This window comes from Syngnathus typhle, linkage group LG18 (genome assembly GCF_033458585.1).
Source record: "Syngnathus typhle isolate RoL2023-S1 ecotype Sweden linkage group LG18, RoL_Styp_1.0, whole genome shotgun sequence".
Lineage (NCBI taxonomy): Eukaryota > Metazoa > Chordata > Actinopteri > Syngnathiformes > Syngnathidae > Syngnathus > Syngnathus typhle.
In genome coordinates, this window is record NC_083755.1 from 6,481,257 (window position 1) to 6,504,043 (window position 22,787).

At 42.4% G+C, this 22,787-nt stretch overlaps 1 protein-coding gene and 4 long non-coding RNA genes across 16 annotated transcripts; 2 read left to right on the top strand and 3 right to left on the bottom strand.

Annotated features, from left to right (window-relative positions):
* The first annotated feature begins 640 nt into the window (after positions 1–640).
* Positions 641–10,307, top strand: LOC133142936 (uncharacterized). 5 transcript variants are annotated; one of them, XR_009710308.1, is made up of 6 exons: positions 641–761; positions 1,009–1,058; positions 2,631–2,949; positions 3,378–3,818; positions 9,762–9,923; positions 10,126–10,307. It is a non-coding gene; the product is annotated as an uncharacterized LOC133142936 (long non-coding RNA). The 5 variants fall into 5 exon arrangements; XR_009710305.1 differs by lacking the exons at positions 9,762–9,923; positions 10,126–10,307 and adding exons at positions 3,898–4,077; positions 4,282–5,616 and having other exon boundaries at positions 642–761; XR_009710306.1 differs by lacking the exons at positions 9,762–9,923; positions 10,126–10,307 and adding exons at positions 3,916–4,077; positions 4,282–5,616 and having other exon boundaries at positions 642–761.
* LOC133142937 (uncharacterized) lies at positions 2,795–4,955 on the bottom strand. 3 transcript variants are annotated; one of them, XR_009710310.1, is made up of 13 exons: positions 4,831–4,955; positions 4,637–4,773; positions 4,520–4,552; positions 4,381–4,422; positions 4,287–4,316; positions 4,142–4,194; positions 4,013–4,065; positions 3,855–3,937; positions 3,704–3,782; positions 3,375–3,617; positions 3,189–3,293; positions 3,006–3,116; positions 2,795–2,932 (listed from the first exon to the last, which is right to left on the bottom strand). It is a non-coding gene; the product is annotated as an uncharacterized LOC133142937 (long non-coding RNA). The 3 variants fall into 3 exon arrangements; XR_009710311.1 differs by having other exon boundaries at positions 3,375–3,479; positions 4,633–4,773; XR_009710309.1 differs by having other exon boundaries at positions 4,633–4,773.
* LOC133142938 (uncharacterized) lies at positions 6,544–8,664 on the top strand. Its single transcript, XR_009710312.1, has 3 exons — positions 6,544–6,635; positions 6,893–6,942; positions 8,528–8,664. It is a non-coding gene; the product is annotated as an uncharacterized LOC133142938 (long non-coding RNA).
* LOC133142939 (uncharacterized) lies at positions 8,652–12,517 on the bottom strand. Of its 5 annotated transcripts, XR_009710313.1 has the most exons (14): positions 12,426–12,517; positions 10,675–10,792; positions 10,477–10,617; positions 10,364–10,396; positions 10,225–10,266; positions 9,988–10,160; positions 9,859–9,911; positions 9,702–9,783; positions 9,543–9,631; positions 9,422–9,466; positions 9,220–9,326; positions 9,045–9,143; positions 8,863–8,973; positions 8,652–8,789 (listed from the first exon to the last, which is right to left on the bottom strand). It is a non-coding gene; the product is annotated as an uncharacterized LOC133142939 (long non-coding RNA). The 5 variants fall into 5 exon arrangements; XR_009710316.1 differs by lacking the exon at positions 12,426–12,517 and having other exon boundaries at positions 10,481–10,617; positions 10,675–10,776; XR_009710317.1 differs by lacking the exon at positions 12,426–12,517 and having other exon boundaries at positions 9,988–10,156; positions 10,675–10,776.
* Positions 12,518–13,832: 1,315 nt separating this feature from the next.
* Positions 13,833–22,550, bottom strand: cdc42ep4b (CDC42 effector protein (Rho GTPase binding) 4b). 2 transcript variants are annotated; one of them, XM_061263905.1, is made up of 4 exons: positions 22,376–22,550; positions 18,724–18,809; positions 14,682–17,968; positions 13,833–14,431 (listed from the first exon to the last, which is right to left on the bottom strand). In XM_061263905.1, the coding sequence occupies exon 3, from the start codon at positions 17,823–17,825 to the stop codon at positions 16,893–16,895; it is 933 nt and encodes a 310-aa protein (XP_061119889.1). In that variant the 5' UTR covers positions 17,826–17,968; positions 18,724–18,809; positions 22,376–22,550; the 3' UTR covers positions 13,833–14,431; positions 14,682–16,892. The 2 variants fall into 2 exon arrangements, with proteins under 2 accessions (XP_061119889.1, XP_061119888.1); XM_061263904.1 differs by having other exon boundaries at positions 13,833–14,457.
* Positions 22,551–22,787: the final 237 nt, after the last annotated feature.

Here is a 22,787-nt window from a genome sequence, read left to right on the forward strand (position 1 = left end):
ACCAAAAAGCAACACTATAATTATGTGAGCTGTTTGCATAAACTTCGAGGCAAAGAAACCCCTCTTTTTGGGTACAGGCTACAAGGAGTATATATTACAAAGGAGACTTTCTACTTAATTGTGATCATTAATCATCCATCCATCCATTTTATTACTCCGGTATTTTAAAAGCAGATTAATATTAAGTTGTCGCATTTATTAATATATATTGCTTCCAACATTGTACAAGTCAATTATTTGTCTTATAGAGTAATTACTCTAAAACTTAAGTTTCTGACGTTAGTGTAGAAATGAGCAGGTTCTGCAATGTGAATTTTTGGTGCGTCTCTGGATCTAATTTGCTTGATTTATGTACGATGTGTATCTTACTCTCAACGTCGTAACAAACAAAACAAAATCTCACGGGGGAACCAAATCAAGCACAACCCCTGCCCCATATATTATATATATTATTCTAAATAATTTACGATCACTGTCAAACTTGATCAAAGGTACAACGCAAATTTTTATGAAAGTCAAACAATATGACAGAATATTATTTTTTGACAAGGCCGGTCTTTTTAACTAGTTTTTGAGCATTTTTTTTATGCGTGTTTACTTTATTATCCGAACTAGTAATGTATGCATGATGTGGGAGTGTCTTTTCTGCAGGCTGCCAAAGACGCGCTTTTTGGTGATTTGAATTGAGCTTTCTCGGCTACCGTACACTTCCGCTTCAGTGAGCAGCTAGCTCTTCAGGTTGTTACCTTTTGGGCTTTCGAGTGAGTCATGTCATTTTTTTCCAAGCTCTTATACTTGCTGTATGTATGTAAGTGCGTACATGTAAACAATGACATGAAAGGAGAATCATTGTTAGTCGTTACGTCAGTGGAACTCGCTAGCTCTCGTAAAACAAGAGGTGGAGCTTTAGCTAGCACGCCCTCAAGCAGCACTCACTCGGCTGTCAATCAATGGGTCATCAACGAAAACGTTTGACTTCAATGTTGTTTTTCCATGTCCAACTTGAAGACTGGAGTCTCCACGTCGGCTGCTGGTCGTCTATCTGCATATCTCGAAAGGTACCTCCCCATTTTCCATGTAGCATTATGCCTCTGGTGACTAGCAAGGTGGACCTTGTGCCGTTGATTATTTGGGCCACAGTAAAAAGAAACAAAACAATTGCTCTACAGTCGTTAAAGTTACATGTCAATGTAAGAAGTATCGTTTTGAAAAATGCACGTGCATTTTAACTTAAAAAGTATATTTTTGATCATAGTTGGCACACGTGAAAAGTGAAAGTGTACCATGTACCAGTGTATACATGACTCTAAAAAAACAACAACAACTGTGTATTAGTTGGTAATGTTATGTGCTTGAGGAGCCGATGTGCGATGTCATATTGTCATGACACACCAGGGAGAAGGTGAGCACATGCAAGCAGCTGACATCTCTCACAAAACCTAAGTGCCAGGTACTGCACAATATCATCATGATCATCACACTCGTCTGGATGTGTTTTTTGATGACATTGATGCAAACCAAGTTAGTCAGAAACATATATTTAACTGATTTGGTTTGCGTCAGTGTCGTGGAAAAAATTGTCCAAAAGTGAGTGGTGGTGGTGGTGGTACTGTGGAGTACCTGGCACTTAGGTTTTGTCCCAGTGAGAGATTTTTTTGCATGTGCTCATCTTCCCCCTAGTGCCTGCCACGAAAATTAAGTGACATCATACCTGAGTTCATCAAGCTCTTAAGCTGCTTCCATGCATTCAGGCAGGGCCTTTTCAAACTGCTTTTCTATTCAATAAATTGTTCAAGTGGAATGCGAGTCTTTGTGATTCATGAGCAAATTTGCTCATTTGAAGTTTTTCGTGCTTGGTGGTCACTGCATTGGCAAAGTACTGTTTGAAAACCTAAGTATCCACCCAAGTTTTCAGCCTTGAGGTGAGTGTCACTGCAACAGACACGTCTTTGCTGCTTTGCTCTGTGTGCACATGAGTCAAAGTGATGCAATTGTACAATTGCAGTCACTTTGAGTCATGTGAAGACAGTGAGAAGCAGTCAAACACTTGGCTCTGTTCAGTGGCTGAAGGCAAACACTCAACTCCAAGCTGAAAAGAGCTTTCCAAAACCTAAGTGCCACTTTGCCCGCCTCCTGACCCTGCCCAAATTCAGCCGGGCCAATCACGGCTTGGCTCAAAATTTGCATAGCCACGCCTACTTTCTGACAGCCAATCAAAATGCAGCATTTTCACATCTGTGCACATCTGACCAATCAAATTGCTTCGTTTTTAGGAAACCACGCCCACTTTAAGGCAACCAATCACAGAGGACCTCATTTGCATATCCACGCCCACTTGTCGACCAATCAAAGCCTTTTATTCTCCTGGCTCCACCCAGTTTTAGAGCTCTCAGCCAATCACAAAGCAGTATTCCAGTCGTAGTCCCACCCGTTTTCTCAAAAAATTTTACTAGAAAAAAAAATCCGTAAAAAAAAAAAAAAAATCCAGGAATTGATTAGGGGGAAAATATTTTTTAAAAATATTATATTGGAAAGAAAATAAATTTCAGTTTTAAAGTTTAAGTTGTGATGTTTGAAAATGAAGAGTGTAAAGTTTGTATTATTTGTAATAAGCTTTATTTCTTTTGCAGAGTAAACAATCACAACAAAGTAACAAGTTGAATGGCAGTCTGCTTGTCGGCCGGTGGGACGAGTGGTCGGCCGGTGGGACGAGTGGTCGGCCGGTGGGACGAGTGGTCGGCCGGTGGGACGAGTGGTCGGCCGGTGGGACGAGTGGTCGGCCGGTGGGACGAGTGGTCGGCCGGTGGGACGAGTGGTCGGCCGGTGGGACGAGTGGTCGGCCGGTGGGACGAGTGGTCGGCCGGTGGGACGAGTGGTCGGCCGGTGGGACGAGTGGTCGGTCGGTGGGAAGAGTGGTAGTCCTTGCCTGGACCTGAGACAAAAAGATTGGTAGGTAAAAAGCTAAGTCAACATTTCGTGCGGAAATTGTTTGGCATGATACATACCAGTGCGCAAGTTGAGTTGTTTATGGCACCGCGTACTGCAAGCTGCATGACCAGGAAGCCAATTTTATTCCTTGCTGCATGACTCAGGAAGTTGATTTTGTTCTTTGCTTCCTGTCAGAAAATAGGAGAAAGAAATTATGAGTAAAGATCAGTGTGCAATGAGGAGGATTTAAAGTGCCTCACTTCTCAGGTTGCCTTAAAGCTGAGTAAGTAAGAACACCAAAGTGCTGCTGGTAAGCGGCTTTACTCTTGTCCTCAGCTTCCACTACGAGTAGATGGTGCTCCACACTGGACAAAAAAAAAAAAAAAAACAGTTATTCAAATTTTGAAACAGGTTTGCTAAAATGTCATTTACTTTCTTTCCCTTACCAGCGGAGGGCTCTTCAGGCAGCACAGATCCAGGTGAACGAGCTCAGAGGCTGAAGACAAACTGGCAGGACTTTCACGTTCTGGACCTGGATTTGCCACCTCTGCCTGGAAAGAAAAAGGAACATTGACAACAATTCCATTTAAGCTTACTGGTTTTATATTCAACTGTAGAGTGGAAGCAGCCAGTCGCTGTTTCACAGGCAGAGTTCCTGAAATGTTGTAAAAATTCTCCAGGATGGCTACCTGCACACAACACAAATCAATCAAGCTGCCATTTAGTACATTTTATTTGTGTGTCAACTCTGAAAATGGAGACAACCTGGAGGTACCTCTGCATGGCTTTGGAGGGCTTTTATCTTTGGCCAGCAGGTAGCAGATGTCCCAACTGCATCCTTACTGGAAAGTGCTCTGCAGGAAGAGGGAGGCATAAAAAAAATAAAGCGGGTAAGTGCTTTTAAACAATACCAAGTTTATAATCACCTGGACAAGAGGTTGATGATGCCACAAGATTAAAACCATGTAGATCTTCACCATGCTACAGAAACTTGGTCCTTTGGTCCCACCTAGTGGACAAAAGGAGGAAGAACATGCTGAAATGTTTGACATGTGTCAAACGTTTGGACACGTGCGTGTTTCACCAGTGATGAATGGAGAGCAGCACCGGACGTCTCTCCAACTACAGCTCGCTGGTCTGAAAGACACGGTAACGTTACAACCATTCTGCTTTTACATTTTCAGCCTAACAAGCAAATTGAGCGAGAGTAGACCTGCAAGTGTCCCATGAAGCCATGCGAGGACTGCAAGGTGGCCATTTTGGACCCTGCAGACAAAAGAAATAGAACAAATGTTTGCTTTAGTAAATTATAAAAGATGCCTTGCTAATAAAATTTTTTTTGCCATTTTGCAGTCAACCTGTTCCCTCGGTTCCGGATGCAGGCCTGCCTGGGGACAGAAATGAGAAGACAATTAGAAGCAGTCGATTGAAAGCGTTGACTTTAAAACTCACAAAGTCAGTCGGCCATGACAGGCTCGTTTTGAGGGTTTGCACCTGCAGACAGAAAGTCGGATATTAACAGAAATTCATCGAAATACCCGTTTCAGTAATTCTCTGGTGGATTCATGCAAACGCTGCTATGTCTACTTACCTTCGGCCAAACGGCGCTGTCGTCCAGACGTCGCTAAATGTTTGTGCAAAAATAGGGTTAGTCATCTTTCCACACGGTGCGTGCCTCAGTTTTCAAAATGTGCATGTACTTACCCACCGTTGCATTCTTAAATTGTTTGGTTGCACGCCAGATAAATGCGTTTTGGTGGTCGTTGGAGATGTTAACTGCTAACGCTAGCTTCTGCAAACTTTTGAGCTTGCAAGATGGAAGCACGCCCAAAGTGCAACTAGACGCTGAAAGAGAGCAAAAGCAGTTAATTTCAAAAGGTTTAACAAAAGTTGAACACCCACCTTGTCACGTTTACACGCTGTTGTACGGCCGGCGCAGCAGGTGGACCAGAGCAACGTGGCTCTCGCTGTCAGTGGTGAGTGCAAGAATGAGCGTCGCGATCTTGACGCCTTTTATACCCTTTTTGTGATGACGTCATTAGAAGAAGAAAAAAAGAAAAAAAAAACCCTTCAAACAGGCGCTAATGCGCGAGAAAAACTGCAAAGACAATTCTCTGGAGGGTTCGGGCCTCGAACCAGCACTGCAAAGTTCGGAGGCAATGGTGTTATCCCCTCGACCATTGTCCGCTGAATCTTGACAAAAGAATTTTGTCTATTGTTCCATATCATGAAGATATCTGCAATGAAGGTTCAGAATAAACTTCAATTACAACCACTTGACCATTGAATGTAAGATCTCGAATGGCCGAGTGGTTATAGCTTTTCCCTGGAGTTTGGGAGAGGCGGGTTCGATTCTTATACATCGCTGTATTTAATTTGCAAAAGCTGCAAAGAGCAAGTCTCGAACCCGAGGCTGCTGGACACCAAACCAAGTCATGAACCATTCAGCCATTTTGGCGTTAAAATTTTCTAAGTTTTTTTATGTATTCATAGTATACGTCTCACACAATGGATAAATTGATAAAATCACCGACCATTTGCAGAACACCAACTGGTGTAATGGTTAACGCTTTTGCCTTATGTTCGGGAGAACCAAGTTCGAGTCTCACACTGCGCAAACTTTAGCTCAAAGTCAGCTTCGTGTGGGGTTCGAACCATAGTCTCCCGAACACCGGGTAAAGTTAAAAACCATTATGCCATTTTGCCAGCGAAACCCGGCACCTTTTCTTGGAAAGTGTACTGAAGAATTTCAACTTGTTCAAACTGCTAAATTACCATTGCTGCAATACTCAATGGTGTAGTAGGAAAAGCCTTTGCCTTGTGCGCGGGAGAACATGATTCGAGTCTTACGCTATGCAAACTTTAGATGAAAGACTGTTTCGTGTGGGGCTCGAACCATGATCTCCCGAACACCGGGCAAAGTTATAAACCATTCTGCCACTTTGGAGGGGAAATCCCGCTGGGTTTGTTTTGGTAGTCTATTGTACACAGAGGACGTCTGGTCAGGAAAAAAATGGAAATTGACATGTTCATTTTACGCTGGGTTACATACAAGCGAATGGGGGCACTGCCATCTCGTGGTAAGTTGGCGTCATTACATGAACCGCTGTATTAAGGACAGTCAAAAGCCCATTATTAATTAAAATGATAATGTAATAATATTTGATGAAAATAATATATAATACTAATAATGATTACAATAAAATCTATACAGAGATTAAATATATAAATAATAAATATATATTTATATATGGATATATATATATATACATTCACTATAATAATTATTATTATATATTATTATTTTCATTAAATATTACTATATTGCAATTATTTATATAATTTAATTAATATAATATATTAATGTAATTAATATATGGTATAAATTAATATGATATATTCGTTTAATTAATATATTAAATGAGCTTTTGACTCTCGTCAATAAAGCGGTTTATGTAATGACGCCAAGCTACCGCAAGACGGCAGTGCCCCCATTCACTTGTGTGTAACCCATCGTAAAATGAACATGTCAATTTCCTTTTTTTTTCCTTTTGACCAGACGTCATATTATACGTACGTATAATCACTTTTCTGCAGGCTGCCAAAGACGCGCTTTTTGGTGACTTGAATTGAGCTTTCTCGGCTACCGTACACTTCCGCTTCAGTGGGCAGCTAGCTCTTCAGGTTGTTAACTTTTGGGCTTTCGAGTGAGTCATGTCAACTTTTTCCAAGCTCTTATACTTGCTGTATGTATGTAAGTGCGTACATGTAAACAATGACATGAAAGGAGAATCATTGTTAGTCGTTACGTCAGTGGAACTCGCTAGCTCTCGTAAAACAAGAGGTGGAGCTTTAGCTAGCACGCCCTCAAGCAGCACTCACTCGGCTGTCAATCAATGGGTCATCAACGAAAACGTTTGACTTCAATGTTGTTTTTCTATGTTTTTCCATATCCAACTTGAAGACTGGAGTCTCCACGTCGGCTGCTGGTCGTCTATCTGCATATCTCGAAAGGTACCTCCCCATTTTCCATGTAGCATTATGCCTCTGGTGACTAGCAAGGTGGACCTTGTGCCGTTGATTATTTGGGCCACAGTAAAAAGAAACAAAACAATTGCTCTACAGTCGTTAAAGTTACATGTCAATGTAAGAAGTATCGTTTTGAAAAATGCACGTGCATTTTAACTTAAAAAGTATATTTTTGATCATAGTTGGCACACGTGAAAAGTGAAAGTGTACCATGTACCAGTGTATACATGACTCTAAAAAAACAACAACAACTGTGTATTAGTTGGTAATGTTATGTGCTTGAGGAGCCGATGTGCAATGTCATATTGTCATGACACACCAGGGAGAAGGTGAGCACATGCAAGCAGCTGACATCTCTCACAAAACCTAAGTGCCAGGTACTGCACAATATCATCATGATCATCACACTCGTCTGGATGTGTTTTTTGATGACATTGATGCAAACCAAGTTAGTCAGAAACATATATTTAACTGATTTGGTTTGCGTCAGTGTCGTGGAAAAAATTGTCCAAAAGTGAGTGGTGGTGGTGGTACTGTGGAGTACCTGGCACTTAGGTTTTGTCCCAGTGAGAGATTTTTTTGCATGTGCTCATCTTCCCCCTAGTGCCTGCCACGAAAATTAAGTGACATCATACCTGAGTTCATCAAGCTCTTAAGCTGCTTCCATGCATTCAGGCAGGGCCTTTTCAAACTGCTTTTCTATTCAATAAATTGTTCAAGTGGAATGCGAGTCTTTGTGATTCATGAGCAAATTTGCTCATTTGAAGTTTTTCGTGCTTGGTGGTCACTGCATTGGCAAAGTACTGTTTGAAAACCTAAGTGTCCACACAAGTTTTCAGCCTTGAGGTGAGTGTCACTGCAACAGACACGTCTTTGCTGCTTTGCTCTGTGTGCACATGAGTCAAAGTGATGCAATTGTACAATTGCAGTCACTTTGAGTCATGTGAAGACAGAGAGAAGCAGTCAAACACTTGGCTCTGTTCAGTGGCTGAAGGCAAACATTCAACTCCAAGCTGAAAAGAGGCTTCCAAAACCTAAGTGCCACTTTGCCCGCCTCCTGACCCTGCCCAAATTCAGCCTGGCCAATCACGGCTTGGCTCAAAATTTGCATAGCCACGCCTACTTTGTGACAGCCAATCAGAATGCATTATTTTCACATCTGTGCACATCTGACCAATCAAATTGCTTCGTTTTTAGGAAACCACGCCTACTTTAAAGCAACTAATCACATAGGACCTCATTTGCATATCCACGCCCACTTGTCGACCAATCAAAGCCTTTTATTCTCCTGGCTCCACCCAGTTTTAGAGCTCTCAGCCAATCACAAAGCAGTATTCCAGTCGTAGTCCCACCCTTTTTCTCAAAAAATTTCACTAGAAAAAAAAATCCGTAAAAAAAATCCGTAAAAAAAAAAAAAAAAAAAAATCCAGGAATTGTTTAGGGGGAAAATATTTTTTAAAAATATTGTATTGGAAAGAATAATTTTCAGTGTTAAAGTTTAAGTTGTGATGTTTGAAAATGAAGAGTGTAAAGTTTGTATTATTTGTAATAAGTTTTATTTCTTTTGCAGAGTAAACAATCACAACAAAGTAACAAGTTGAATGGCAGTCTGCTTGTCGGCCGGTGGGACGAGTGGTCGGCCGGTGGGACGAGTGGTCGGCCGGTGGGACGAGTGGTCGGCCGGTGGGACGAGTGGTCGGCCGGTGGGACGAGTGGTCGGCCGGTGGGACGAGTGGTCGGCCGGTGGGACGAGTGGTCGGCCGGTGGGACGAGTGGTCGGCCGGTGGGACGAGTGGTCGGCCGGTGGGAAGACTGGTACTCCATGCCTGGACCTGAGACAAAAAGATTGGTAGGTAAAAAGCTAAGTCAACATTTCGTGCGGAAATTGTTTGGCATGATACATACCAGTGCGCAAGTTGAGTTGTTTATGGCACCACGTACTGCAAGCTGCATGACCAGGAAGCCAATTTTGTTCCTTGCTGCATGACTCAGGAAGTTGATTTTGTTCTTTGCTTCCTGTCGGAAAATAGGAGAAAGAAATTGGAATAAAGATAAGTGTGCAATGAGGAGGATATAAAGTGCCTCACTTCTCAGGTTGCCTTAGAGCTGAGTAAATAAGAAAGTGCTGCTGGTATGTGGCTTTGCTCTTGTCCTCAGCTTCCGCTACGAGCGGCTGGTGGTCCACACTGGACAAAAAACAAAAACAGTTATTCAAATTTTGAAACAGGTTTGCTAAAATGTCATTTACTTTCTTTCCCTTACCAGCGGAGGACTCTTCAGGCAGCCCAGATCCAGATGAACAAGCTCAGAGGCTTAAGACAAATTGTGGCAGGCTTTTCACTTTCTGGACCTGGATTTGCCACCTCTGCCTGGAAAGAAAAAGGAACATTGACACAACAATTCCATTTAAGCTTACTGGTTTTATATTTAACTGTAGAGTGGAAGCAGCCAGTCGCTGTCTCACAGGCAGAGTTCCTGAAATGTTGTAAAAATTCTCCAGGATGGATACCTGCACACAACACAAACCAATCAAGCTGCCATTTAGTACATTTTATTTGTGTGTCAACTCTGAAAATGGAGACAACCTGGAAGTACTTCTGCATGACTTTGGAGGGATTTTATCTTTGGCCAGCAGGTAGCGGATGTTCCAACTGCATCTTTACTGGAAAGTGCTCTGCAGGAAGAGGGAGGCATAAAAAATAAAGCGGGTAAGTGCTTTTAAACAATACCAAGTTTATAATCACCTGGACAAGAGGTTATGATGCCACAAGATTAAAACCATGTAGATCTTCACCATGCAACAGAAACTTGGTCCTTTGGTCCCACCTGGTGGACAAAAGGAGGAAGAACATGCTGAAATGTTTGACATGTGTCAAACGTTTGGACACGTGCGTGTTTCACCAGTGATGAATGGAGAGCAGCACCGGACGTCTCTCCAACTACAGCTCGCTGGTCTGAAAGACACGGTAACGTTACAACCATTCTGCTTTTACATTTTCAGCCTAACAAGCAAATTGAGCAAGAGTAGACCTGCAAGTGTCCCATGAAGCCATGCGAGGACTGCAAGGTGGCCATTTTGGACCCTGCAGACAAAAGAAAAAGAACAAATGTTTGCTTTAGTCAATTTGACAAGATGCCTTGCTAATATTTTTTTTTGCCACTTTGCAGTCAGCCTGTTCCCTCGGTTCCAGATGCAGGCCTGCCTGGGGACAGAAATGAGAAGACAATTAGAAGCAGTGGATTGAAAGAGTAGACTTTAAAACTCACAAAGTCAGTCGGCCATGACAGGCTCGTTTTGAGGGTTTGCACCTGCAGACAGAAAGTCGAATATTAACACAAATTCATCGAAATACCCGTTTCAGTAATTCTCTGGTGGATTCATGCAAATGCTGCTATGTCTACTTACCTTCGGCCAAACGGCGCTGTCGTCCAGACGTGGCTAAATGTTTGTGCAAAAATAGGGTTAGTCATCTTTCCTCACGGTGCGTGCCTCAGTTTGCAAAATGTGCATGTACTTACCCACCGTTGCATTCTTAAATTGTTTAGTTGCACGCCAGATAAATGCGTTTTGGTGGTCGTTGGAGATGTTAACTGCTAACGCTAGCTTCTGCAAACTTTTGAGCTTGCAAGATGGAAGCACGCCCAAAGTGCAACTAGAGGCTGAAAGAAAGCAAAAGCAGTTAGTTTCAAAAGGTTTAGCAAAAGTTGAACACCCACCTTGTCACGTTTACACGTTGTTGTACGGCCGGCGCAGCAGGTGGACCAGAGCAACGTGGCTCTCGCTGTCAGTGGTGAGTGCGAGAATGAGCGTCGCGATCTTGACGCCTTTTATACTCTTTTTGTGATGACGTCATTAGAAGAAGAAAAAAAGAAAAAAAAAACTTTCAAACAGGCGCTAATGCGAGAGAAAAACTGCAAAGACAAATCTCTGGAGGGTTCGGGCCTCGAACCAGCACTGCAAAGTTCGGAGGCAATGGTGTTATCCCCCCGACCATTGTCCGCTGCATGTTGACAAAACAATTTTGCTAATTATCGTACATTATGAAGATAGCTTCAATAGAGGTTCAGAATAACCTTTAATTACAACCTCTTGACCGTTCAAATTAAGATCTCGAATGGCCGAGTGGTTATAGCTTTTCCCTGGAGTTTGGGAGAGGCGGGTTCGATTCTTATATATCGCTGTATTTAATTTGCAAAAGCTGCAAAGAGCAAGTCTCGAACCCGAGGTTGCTGGACACCAAACCAAGTCATGAACCATTCAGCCATTTTGACGTTGGAATTTTCTAAGTTTTTTTAATGTATTCATAGTATACGTCTTAAACAATGGATAAAATGACAAAATCTCCGACCATTTGCAGAACACCACCTGGTGTAATGGTTAACGCTTTTGCCTTATGTTCGGGAGAACCGAGTTCGAGTCTCACACTGCGCAAACTTTAGCTCAAAGTCAGCTTCGTGTGGGGTTCGAACCATAGTCTCCCGAACACCGGGTAAAGTTAAAAACCATTATGCCATTTTGTCAGCGAAACCCGGCACCTTTTTTTGGAAAGTGTACTGAAGAATTTCAACTTGTTCAAACTGCTAAATTACCATTGCTGCAATACTCAATGGTGTAGTAGGAAAAGCCTTTGCCTTGTGCGCGGGAGAACATGATTCGAGTCTTACGCTATGCAAACTTTAGCTGAAAGACTGTTTCGTGTGGGGCTCGAACCATGATCTCCCGAACACCGGGCAAAGTTATAAACCATTCTGCCACTTTGGGGGGGAAATCCCGCTGGGTTTGTTTTGGTAGTGTATTGTACACAGAGGACGTCTGGTCAGGAAAAAAAATGGAAATTGACATGTTCATTTTACGCTGGGTTACATACAAGCGAATGGGGGCACTGCCATCTCGTGGTAAGTTGGCGTCATTACATGAACCGCTGTATTAAGGACAGTCAAAAGCCCATTATTAATTAAAATGATAATGTAATAATATTTGATGAAAATAATATATAATACTAATAATGATTACAATAAAGTCTATACAGAAATTAAATATATAAATAATAAATATATATTTATATATGGATATATATATATATATATACATTCACTATAATAATAATAATTATTATATATTATTATTTTCATTAAATATTACTATATTGCAATTATTTATATAATTTAATTAATATAATATATTAATGTAATTAATATATGGTATAAATTAATATGATATATTAGTTTAATTAATATATTAAATGAGCTTTTGACTCTCGTCAATAAAGCGGTTTATGTAATGACGCCAAGCTACCGCAAGACGGCAGTGCCCCCATTCACTTGTGTGTAACCCAGCGTAAAATGAACATGTCAATTTTTCTTTTCCACCTCTTGCTTCACGAGAGCAAGCGAGTTCCACTGACGTAACGACTAACAATGATTCTCCTTTCATATCACTGTTTACATGTTTGCATTTACATACATACAGCAGATTGAGAGCTTGGAAAAAGTTGACATGACTCATTCGAAAGTCCAAAAGGTAACAACCTGAAGAGCTAGCTGCCCACTGAAGCGGAAGTGTACGGTAGCCGAGAAAGCTCAATTCAAATGGTCAAAAGGAAAAAAATGGACATTGACATGTTCATTTTACGCTGGGTTACATACAAGCGAATGGGGGCACTGCCATCTTGCGGTACGTTAGCGTCATTACATGAACCGCTTTATTAAGGAATTAAAATGATAATATAATATTTGATGAAAATAATAATATATAATACTAATAATAATTACAATAAAATCTATACAGAAATTACCACTATAAATCATTACATAAATTATATATTTATATATGGATATATATATATCCATATATATATATATATATCCATATATAATTATATAATATATATAATTATAATTATAATTATTATTTTTATATACAATTATTATAATATAATTATTATTATATATTATTTTTATTAAATATTACTATATTGCAATTATTCATATAATTTAATTGATATAATATATTAATGTAATTAAAATATGGTATAAAACAATATGATATATTAATTTAATTGACATATTAAATGGGCTTTTGACTATTGTCAATAAAGCGGTTCATGTAATGACGCTAACCTACCACAAGATGGCAGTGCCCCCATTCACTTGTATGTAACCCAGCGTAAAATGAACATGTCAATTTTTCGTTTTGACCAGACGTCCTCTATGTAAGAAATAGAAAATAATAATATATAATACTAATAATAATTACAATAAAATCTATACAGAAATTACCACTATAAATCATTATATAAATTATATATTTATATATGATATATATATATAATATAATTATTATATATTATTATTTTCATTAAATATTACTATATTGCAATTGTTCATGTAATGACGCTAACCTACCACAAGATGGCAGTGCCCCCATTCACTTGTATGTAACCCAGCGTAAAATGAACATGTCAATTTTTCGTTTTGACCAGACGTCCTCTATGTAAGAAATAGAAAATAATAATATATAATACTAATAATAATTACAATAAAATCTATACAGATATTACCACTATAAATCATTATATAAATTATATATTTATATATGGATATATATATATATATATATATATATATAATATAATTATTATATATTATTTTCATTAAATATTACTATATTGCAATTATTCATATAATTTAATTAACATAATATATTAATGTAATTAATATATGGTATAAATTAATATGATATATTAATTTAATTAACATTAAATGGGCTTTTGACTATCGTCAATAAAGCTGTTTATGTAATGACGCTAACCTACCACAAGATGGCAGTGCCCCCATTTACTTGTATGTAACCCAGCGTAAAATGAACATGTCCATTTCCATTTCAGCATTGCTCCTTCTTTAATGAAAATATCATTCCACTTCAGTTACAATATGGTTATTAGAACTTGAACATATGAATAGTTTACTGTACATTTGTTTAGTTTAAAATACCGACAGATAAGCAGAATTAAATACGTACGTCGTATGATATTAAACATACAGGCTTTTGACTCGTTTATGAAGCGGTTCATGTAATGACGCCAAGCAACCGCAAGATGGCAGTGCCCCCATTCACTTGTATGTAACGCAGCGTAAAATGAACATGTCAATTTTTCTTTTTCATCCTTGACCAAACGACCTCTATGTACAATACACTACCAAAAGTAAACAATACAAAAAGTAAAAACAAGAAGGCACATACAAGGACTAAATAGATGAACAATGAAGAGGCTGGACAGGTGGTGAAAATGGTCGGCTCTGTCCTGGACTGCAGTCTGGACCGGGTGGAGGTGGTGGGAGAGAGGAGGATGGTGGCTAAGCTGTCCTCCATCATGGACTGTCTCCCACCCATTTCACGAGACTGTCAGAGCCCTGGAGAGCTCCATTAGTAACCGGCTTCGTCACCCACGATGCACCACCTGCTGCCATCAGGCTGTACAACCAGGCCGATCACTGTAGCTAACGGACAATAACACCCAAATAACGTGCAATAACCATATGTACAATCATATGTGCAATATCTGCCTACCTCACACTTTTTACCTGCTTTTTTTTGCACAGTTTTTTTTCTTTCTTCTTCACTATTTTTTATATAATATACAGTATATATATATATTTTTCCTGAAAATCCTGCAACAAGCAAAAAGACGTCGTGAGAAGCATTTGCTCGTGTGCCCACTTACCTGAGAGAACGCCACCGTCGTCCGCCATCTTGCTTCACCTGTATTTGATAACTCCTCTCTGAATGCCTGACGTCACGTCCGCAATCCAAGACAACCTTCTTCTACACTTTCTAGGCGAGTCGCACTTTGCACACTGGCGCCATCCAGCGGCCTTTTATGATGAAATTCGGCGTCTCTCGGATTTTAGTGTGACGTCACCTCCAGCAGAAGGCGACAGCGTTCCATGAATAACAATTGTGTTGAAGAATGAAATAGGGGTCCTTTTAACAAACCAAATATAAAAATCAATTAAATTGGTAGGTACAGGGTCCAAAAAATCTTTTGCTATTGGTAGAAACAGTTTTACTACATGTATTATAAAATTGAACAATTCCATTATTTGCATTTATCCAGTTTAAGAAACATTCTTTAATCATAACCTCCAAGTTTTTTTTCAAAATTATGCGTTTCTTGTTTAATTGTGACAGCTGGAAAGCTATCTGCTGCTTGTTCCTCACAATTCAACAATACAAAATCTGACCCAATGGTTTTTCAGGGGAAAAAGAAAAATGATCATTCGTGAGAGAACGCAAAACTTCTTACATCACACCGTCCATTTCATCAGCCTACTCTTTTACTGAAAACAAAGAGTAGATTAGTTATTGTGCGGTAAAGTAGCAGAAAGATGACACACACTTGGTAAGAGAACATACTTTTACAGCCGTTTGTATTTTTAATATAACCCCACCCCCACCACCTCACTTGCAAAGTAACAACAACAAAAACTCCACGCAGTTTAGATGGCATTTCACAGCAATTTGCTGCAATATAATGCAACAAATCTCAAAATTCTGCAGTGGATGATAGGCATGTGAACATTTGGCCCTTTTACCTCAGAAAAGTATATGTACCTATATTTATATATATACACATATTGAAAAAAAAGTGATATGAAACTTCATTTCAAAAGACAGAAGAAAAGTGACCTGCAGCTAGTGTTAGCGACAAAATGATTATTAAAATAAACTTGGCTAACGTACGACACGATTGGGTGCACCTGCCCCACATTATGCATTCATAAAACCCAAATCCCTCTTATTTAGTGATATATCTATTTTTAATTCTTGCTTTATTGCATTTATCATATAATGCTGTTTTAACTCTATTCCCAAATATGTAAACTCCAATCATAAAAAACAGGTATAAATAAAGTACCAACTATTCCATTTTTTTTTTCACTTACATTATCGGTCGGGCCTGTGGCATTTGGCAAAATATTTCCTTTTTCTTTTAAATCTGCAAATTGCAAAGCTGCAAACTCATTACTACAGAAAGAATAGCTCATATATCGGAATAAATTATTGTGGCTGTGGCATGCACATTACTCAATGGATTAGTATTATGCAATCGACAAAAATCAATAAATTAGGTCATATTTTTTATAAATTCGACTGACAGACATGAAGATATTGTTTTTGGGTGCAGGTGTACCTAAAATTGTGATCTGAGTAACAAGTGCATAGCACGTTAACCACCTCCACACGGCGTCCGTTCTGGTCCGTTAAATCCTGCGCTCACAGGAAGCAAATACTGTCACGACGACGTCGTTTTTTTTGGGAGGGGGAGGAGATTCCTGTCGGAGGCCGTTCTGCTTTGCGTTAGCCAACGACGTCTCCTTGGCCATCACCCAAACACATACCCAGCCCTTTTTTTGCGTGCCTTTTTTTTAACACCATGTCAAAGATCCCCCTTTTTAAGTGCCCTAGTTTTGAAGACTAAAATTAAAAATGGGACAGCCTGCGGACACTTTTAGATGTCAGTCTTCAGTCGGGTCGCAGGTGGGCTGAACCCTATCGTAGCTGACAAAGGTGGTCGCCAGCACATTTAGACAAACTCACCTTCAAAAGACAATCTAGAGTCTTCACATGAACCTACCACGTCTGTGTTTTTTAATGCGGGAAGAAGAAAGATGGAAAACCTCACCCACGCAGAAACGGCTGGAGGGAGGCCGGAGCCAAGCCTCTCACCTTCAGTCTTCTTGATCACGTTCTCAGCCACAACTTGCACTTCCTGTTTCAACATGGCAACCAACCGCAGAAGCCCACCAGCTCCCCAGAGTCGTTGATGGACGAGGTTCGACGACGAGTGACAGTATTAGATGCCGTAACCGCAGCCCGATGGCCGAGTAGAGGATTGAGTTCATCCTCGAGGAGGCGACGGCCCGGCCCGGCCTCAAACTCGGATCTCGTCGTCGTCATCGTCCATGTAAGAGAAGTCGTCGTCGCGCGGCGAGCTGTACTTGGCGCTGTCCGTGTCGTTGTGGTGGAGATACGACGTTTTTTCCTCGGTGGTAGAACCGGCGCTGGACACGGAGCAGCTGTCCAGGTGCTGGTGGTTGTTCTTGGTGGGAAGCTCGGGGCTGTAGGGCGCCACCATGACTTTCTGCTGGTAGATCATCATGCGGGGTGGCCTGGCGGGCGGCCGCCGCTCCTCGACGGGCGGGGCCTCGTCAATGAGCGGGATGTGCGCCGGCGAGCCGGGGCCCTCGCTGCTTTTCCCTTCCTCGTAGCCGAGGTCGTCGTCCTCAGAGTCCTTCTTCTCCATCACGCTCAGGATGTCGCCCAGCATGGAGGGCCCCAAGTCCACGTGGAAGGACATCATGGACTCTGCGTGCTTCATGCCGCCGCTCTTGGGCTGGGACGGCGGCAGCTCGGCGAGCTCGCCAAAGTGGCGCTCGTCAAACTCCGCGTCAAAGGTGGCGATGGCTGCCGGCCTGCCCGCCGCCTGGCTTCTGACGCCACCCTCGTGGTGGTTGAGGTACGGCAGAGAAGTGGCGTTCTTCACAAAGGCGGCTGAGGCGGTGGGCGGCGCGGCCGCATTGTACTCGTAGCGGTCCCCGCGATTAACGGAGTGCGAGCGCTTGCTGCTGCGGAAGGTGCGGGCCAGCAGCGACGGCTTGGAAACCGGCGAGTCGTGCTTGGCTTCGGGGGGCTCGGCCGAGCGCGTGCTGAGGAAGGACGTGTCCCCGAAGGCGTCGCCGCCGCGCCCCACGTGCATGGTGTGCCGAAAGTCACCCAGAGGAGAGCTGATCATCTCCGCCGTCAGGTCGGCGCGAGAACGTCGCTTGGACTGGTTGGAGTGTACCAGCTGCTTGAGGATCGGCATGATGGCGGGAGTTGATTGCCTTTCAAGAACGCAGGAATCTTCTGGAACCTTTTTTTTGGGCGGGAGTCTTCGTCAAGGACACTGCATGTGACCGGTCATTTTGGTCCTCACACTCAAAACGTCACCTCCAAAGTTGGATCAGCCTGTGAAGAAAAACAGTGAGTTATGCCAATAATTCATATTTCATTCAATCTTTTTCCTCATGTTGTGTTCCACACAAAGACTTTGATTGGGTTGTCAGAATGTTGCGTAACTCGCGAAAAGAACCTCATGTCGTCTGACAAACGTCCGTCCTTGGATTGCTCCCTTTCTTTCTAAAGAGGTTCAGAGGTGGCCGGCGCTCGCAAGCTCCCACTTTGGGCCCCTCGACTGTTGCGTAACCGGCAGGATGCTTGGAGCCGGAAGGCTCGGAGAGGGGGAAAAAAAAAAAAAAAAAGAAGCGGAGCGGCATTTCTTTGGATCGTCTTACAGAGCTGCGCGCTTCGCTACGTCCAGATTTGTTACATCTCCTCCCGCCTGCCTGCCTTGTATCTGCTTAGCCTGCACAACTTCTTTGACTTGTTGTTTCAGTACCTGCTCACAAAAAAAAAAAAAAAAAAAACTCAGAGGGCAAGCGCTGACAAATTAAAGCTGGCGGGCGGCTAATATAAATACGATTTAGCGGTATTAGCGGGCCACTGACTCCTGGCTCATAAAACGCTCACTCGAGAGATTTGAAGGCCCACTCGTGCGTGTGTGTGCTACCATTGTGCAAATGTGCAAGTGTTACTGACGGGAAAAACGGGGCTTTGTGTTTTTTTTCGAGCACGGGCCGGAGCCCACGCATACATAACTGAGGTGGGGGGCACAATAATAAAAACATTAGCCTGATTGCGGGCGACCCAGAGGGCTCATTTACCTTATCAAATCAGAATGGTCGTGACAATTGTCTTCAGCTCCTCCCAGAGAACAGTAGTGGATATTTGGCGTCGGACGGCAAATCACCTGAAAAAGAGAAAGAAGATGAATTGCGATGGAAAGACAAAGACATTGTTGTCATTCTAACAAAAGAAAAAGGGTTTCATGGCAGGTGAGTTTCATAGACTTTCTTTGTTGCCGGAAGAGAGAAAAGCCTTTACGTAACCGAGCGCCCGCAGCGCCACATGACACCGACTCAAGCGGAGACGAGCGGTGACGGAGGCCATGAATGATTAAGGGCATCACCGTCCCCTCGCGTCAGCTCCACTCCATGACATCACAACTCTCATCCACCGTGCTTGCGTAATGCCGTGGCTCGCGGCACCGCCATAAACAATCCCGCACTAGTCATGAGGCAGCATCATCGTAAAACTTCCCGACATAGAAGAACCACGCGGACAACCTCCGACAAACAAGCCACAGTGCTGCACAGCCTTGGTCCACAACATTGACATGCAAATTAACTTGTGCGGCTCGAGTACAACAATAGCCGTTTCGTCAGCTGGGCCTGGCCTCTGACAAAGGGGAATTTAATTTGTCTCCAGTTGACCAATGTCAAGTGGACTGGACAGCAAAACAACAAGCGCCATCTTGGCCAGATGGACAACGTTTCTCAATCGTCACACAACCGTTGTCTCGTTGAGAGAAACAACACCATTTATGGTTTCTTCCTGCTCATTAATGAGATTCAAAAGAACCCGTTCTTCCGGTTGGCCTTCATGTCCGACGGTGCCACAAACGCATGTGTCAAAGTAACCAGACAATGGAAATTTAAAGATAATAAGCGGAGCGTGCTTATTCACGCGGGTGTGACACTCTCTTTCCAGAGAGGTGAACAAGTCGAACATGTGAACACGCAGAACCACTTCATGATTCAGGCATGCAAAAGCTGCGCGTTGCTGGGCCGGATGCGCACGTGCGCCATGTTTTGCATGATCAGGCTGGCGGCCAGGGGTTATGTTAGCAAATAAAGTCAACATGTTTTTGACCCCTACCTACCCCACCCCGCCCTGCCCTATCCTGGCTCACTATCCTCCACCGGACTCCAAAAGGCTTTTTCTGGCCGCTTTCCCGAACGCTCGGTGGGACACAATCACCACCTGACAGGCTTGAAAATGATTTCTCTGTGTTTCCAGCCAAGCTGGCCTTTTATGAAGCGCTTATTCCTGCATGACTGGACAGAGTGTTTGGTGTCCTGTGCTGTGCTGGGTGGGCATCCGTGTCGTGTGCAGGCCAAAAACAAACCTAAAGAGATTACGGGCGACGGAGTTTCTGGATCATAAAACCCTCAATTTACGGGACCCCCACCCCAAAAATAAAACCTCTTCTCCCTAGACCTACCGGACAATTCAGTTGTACGATAGCCCAAGAAAAGAGCACAGATTGAGGAAGGGGGGGGGGGGGGGGGGGCAGTGGTGAACTCTCATTACAGCTTCTGCGCAGGGATTATGGCGAGCGCCCGCACACCGGGTCCCTCGCCGCGGCTCTTTTGACAAATGGAGAGCATTCATGCGAGGGCCCCTCGGGGGCCAAGTCATTGAATTAACTATCGGAGCTGCTGGAACAGCAAAACAAAGCAGAATGAATTTGTACGACGGGAGGGGTGGAGGGTGTCGCTACTTTGTTTGGCCTGTAAAATGAAATTGCAGGGAAGGTCTTGAGGAAACAAGATGTGGTCAAACATATGAAAGGTTCTCGGTCGAACTGCGAGATAAACAAACGGCTCAACCGCTTTTGGCAATTTTATCAGTGCCGCAGACATGTCCTACAACTTTTGTCCCGATAGCAACATCCATTGACAAGCTGAAGGGGGGACACAAAGTCCAAAGTTTGCCAACGACAGTAAACGAGTAAGCGGGCTCAAGGGTCGCCGGGGAAGGGTTACTAAAAGCCTCAATGGGGGGAAACAAAAGCGTAACCAAGACGACAGACATGACACTTGCCTTTTATGTAGGTTAGCGCCACACTGGCAAAATAACACCGCTTAGTTTGACATTTTCATTTGGTACGCCAATTATCAAGCAAGAAAGCAAAACAAGTTGGTTTCGAGGTGTGGATGTCAACTAAAAGGGCCCGGATTGCCAACGCCCGCCAGTCAACATATCTGATCGAAGGATACGACAATTTTCCAGCAGTTAAAAACTTTTGGTAGAAATTAAGAGTTTTTCAAATCAATTTAAGTTTGACTAATGGGACTTATCACAAAAGAACACTCCTAACATTTAATGTACACGAAGAACACTGCAAACATGCATCCAGGAATAAATACCTCAACTGCACAGTAATAATTAACTTTACTTTCGTTAAGCTATTCTTAAAAAGAAAAGAAACTAATAGCTCTGCATACTACTGCGATTCAGAACATGAATGAATACTCCCTCTTCTCAATCTGGAGCGTTGAGCTCATGTGATCAGCGAGCAAGCTTCCTTTAAAAAAAAAAGACTGAGCTGTAAAAGAAAGGAAAACAAATCATTCGTACTATCGTGGCTTAAGAAGAGATATCAATTTCCTTGGGAGCAGTGAATGGAATGATGGAAAGATTTGAACAATTTATTTAACGCCCATCCATCAAATTAGGTAGGCTTTGAACGATAGATTTGTCTTTGAAGGACACTTGAAAGCCAAAGAAGCAAAACTTCAGACCAGACCAGCATATTTTTAATTCATGGTCTGTTGACTTTTTGTGTGCTGACTTTCAGCATAACAAGCTTAAGTATATCAAAACAAATGCTATGCCAGTGTAGGGGGGTTATACACAAACAAACCCCTCAAGACAAATACTTGCCTTCGCTTTTCCCACATTCGAGGACGCAAATAATCAAGTCTTCTATCAATGAATTTGAAAATGCAATCAATAATAGTGACAACTTCTACTGTGTTCGATGTTTGACATGGCAAACAACCTTCTATTGTCAATTCTCTGGGCAAAGTGAGAAATGATGTCCTTGGATAATGTAGTACGTCTGGATGTGATCTTGCTGTACTTGTATGCAAAGCATTACAAGTTACATAATAAGCTGGGGGAAGTGAGTCTTCCAGCCCATCTGCCTCTGATTAAATCAGATTCCGCTCTTAGGGGAAAACTTACTCTACTTTGGAGAAGCCTGCAAGATAAGTCATGCCGTAAAAGCACTATAAATATATCAAACAAGACTCAGTAAGAGCACAAAAACAGATTACCTTCACTGTTTGGATCTCAGGTCAACCGGTTAACGCGTCATGCTTCATTTAAATTGAATTTACTTCAAAGAGGTTCTTTTCATTCGATTATTGGACTCTTGTCAACTGGGGTTGTTTTGTCGACTTCAAGTGGTACATTTGATTTTTGGTTGTTTTTAAATACAACAATGTTGTCCTGACTCATGGGATATAATGAGGGGGGGGGGGGGGGGTCAAAGGGGGCTTATGGATGGGCTCATTGTCTTCCTACGGCCGTGGGAGCGATGAGATTTACTGCCAATGACGTTGGAATAAAAGTGCCATTTAACTACCGAAAACTAAATTGCAAGTCAAGCTGCCACACGCGTCGTTTGGCGCTCGTTAAAGTTCTGCTAACAAGCAGCGTGGATGATAAACAAGTCAAACTCGTTACCTTCCGCTGGCGTCCCGAGGGAAACTTTCACGGTCCGAGTTCACGGCTCGTCAAAAAGTGAAGCAAATAGATCGAAGGGACGAGTTGGACGCGGTTCCTCGGTGGGGAGCAGCAGCGATTGTCGACGTGCGTCGTTCGGCGTCTTCCCTTTGCTTGTGTGTGTCACTGCGACCGCGTCCCTCCCAAGGCCTCCCCGCAACGTGCCCCCGCCCTCGCTATGCTCTTAAAGGGACATGCACTTACTTATTTTGGCCTCAGGAAGCTAGCAGCTAACATGGAAGCTAATGCCTCAGAATGGTTTAAATGTACCACACAGATATTTTGTTAACTTTCAAATAATAGATATTGCAATTCTTATACATGTACAACACAAAAATACATGTTATGCAAACTTTGTTTTGAAGTTTTGGTC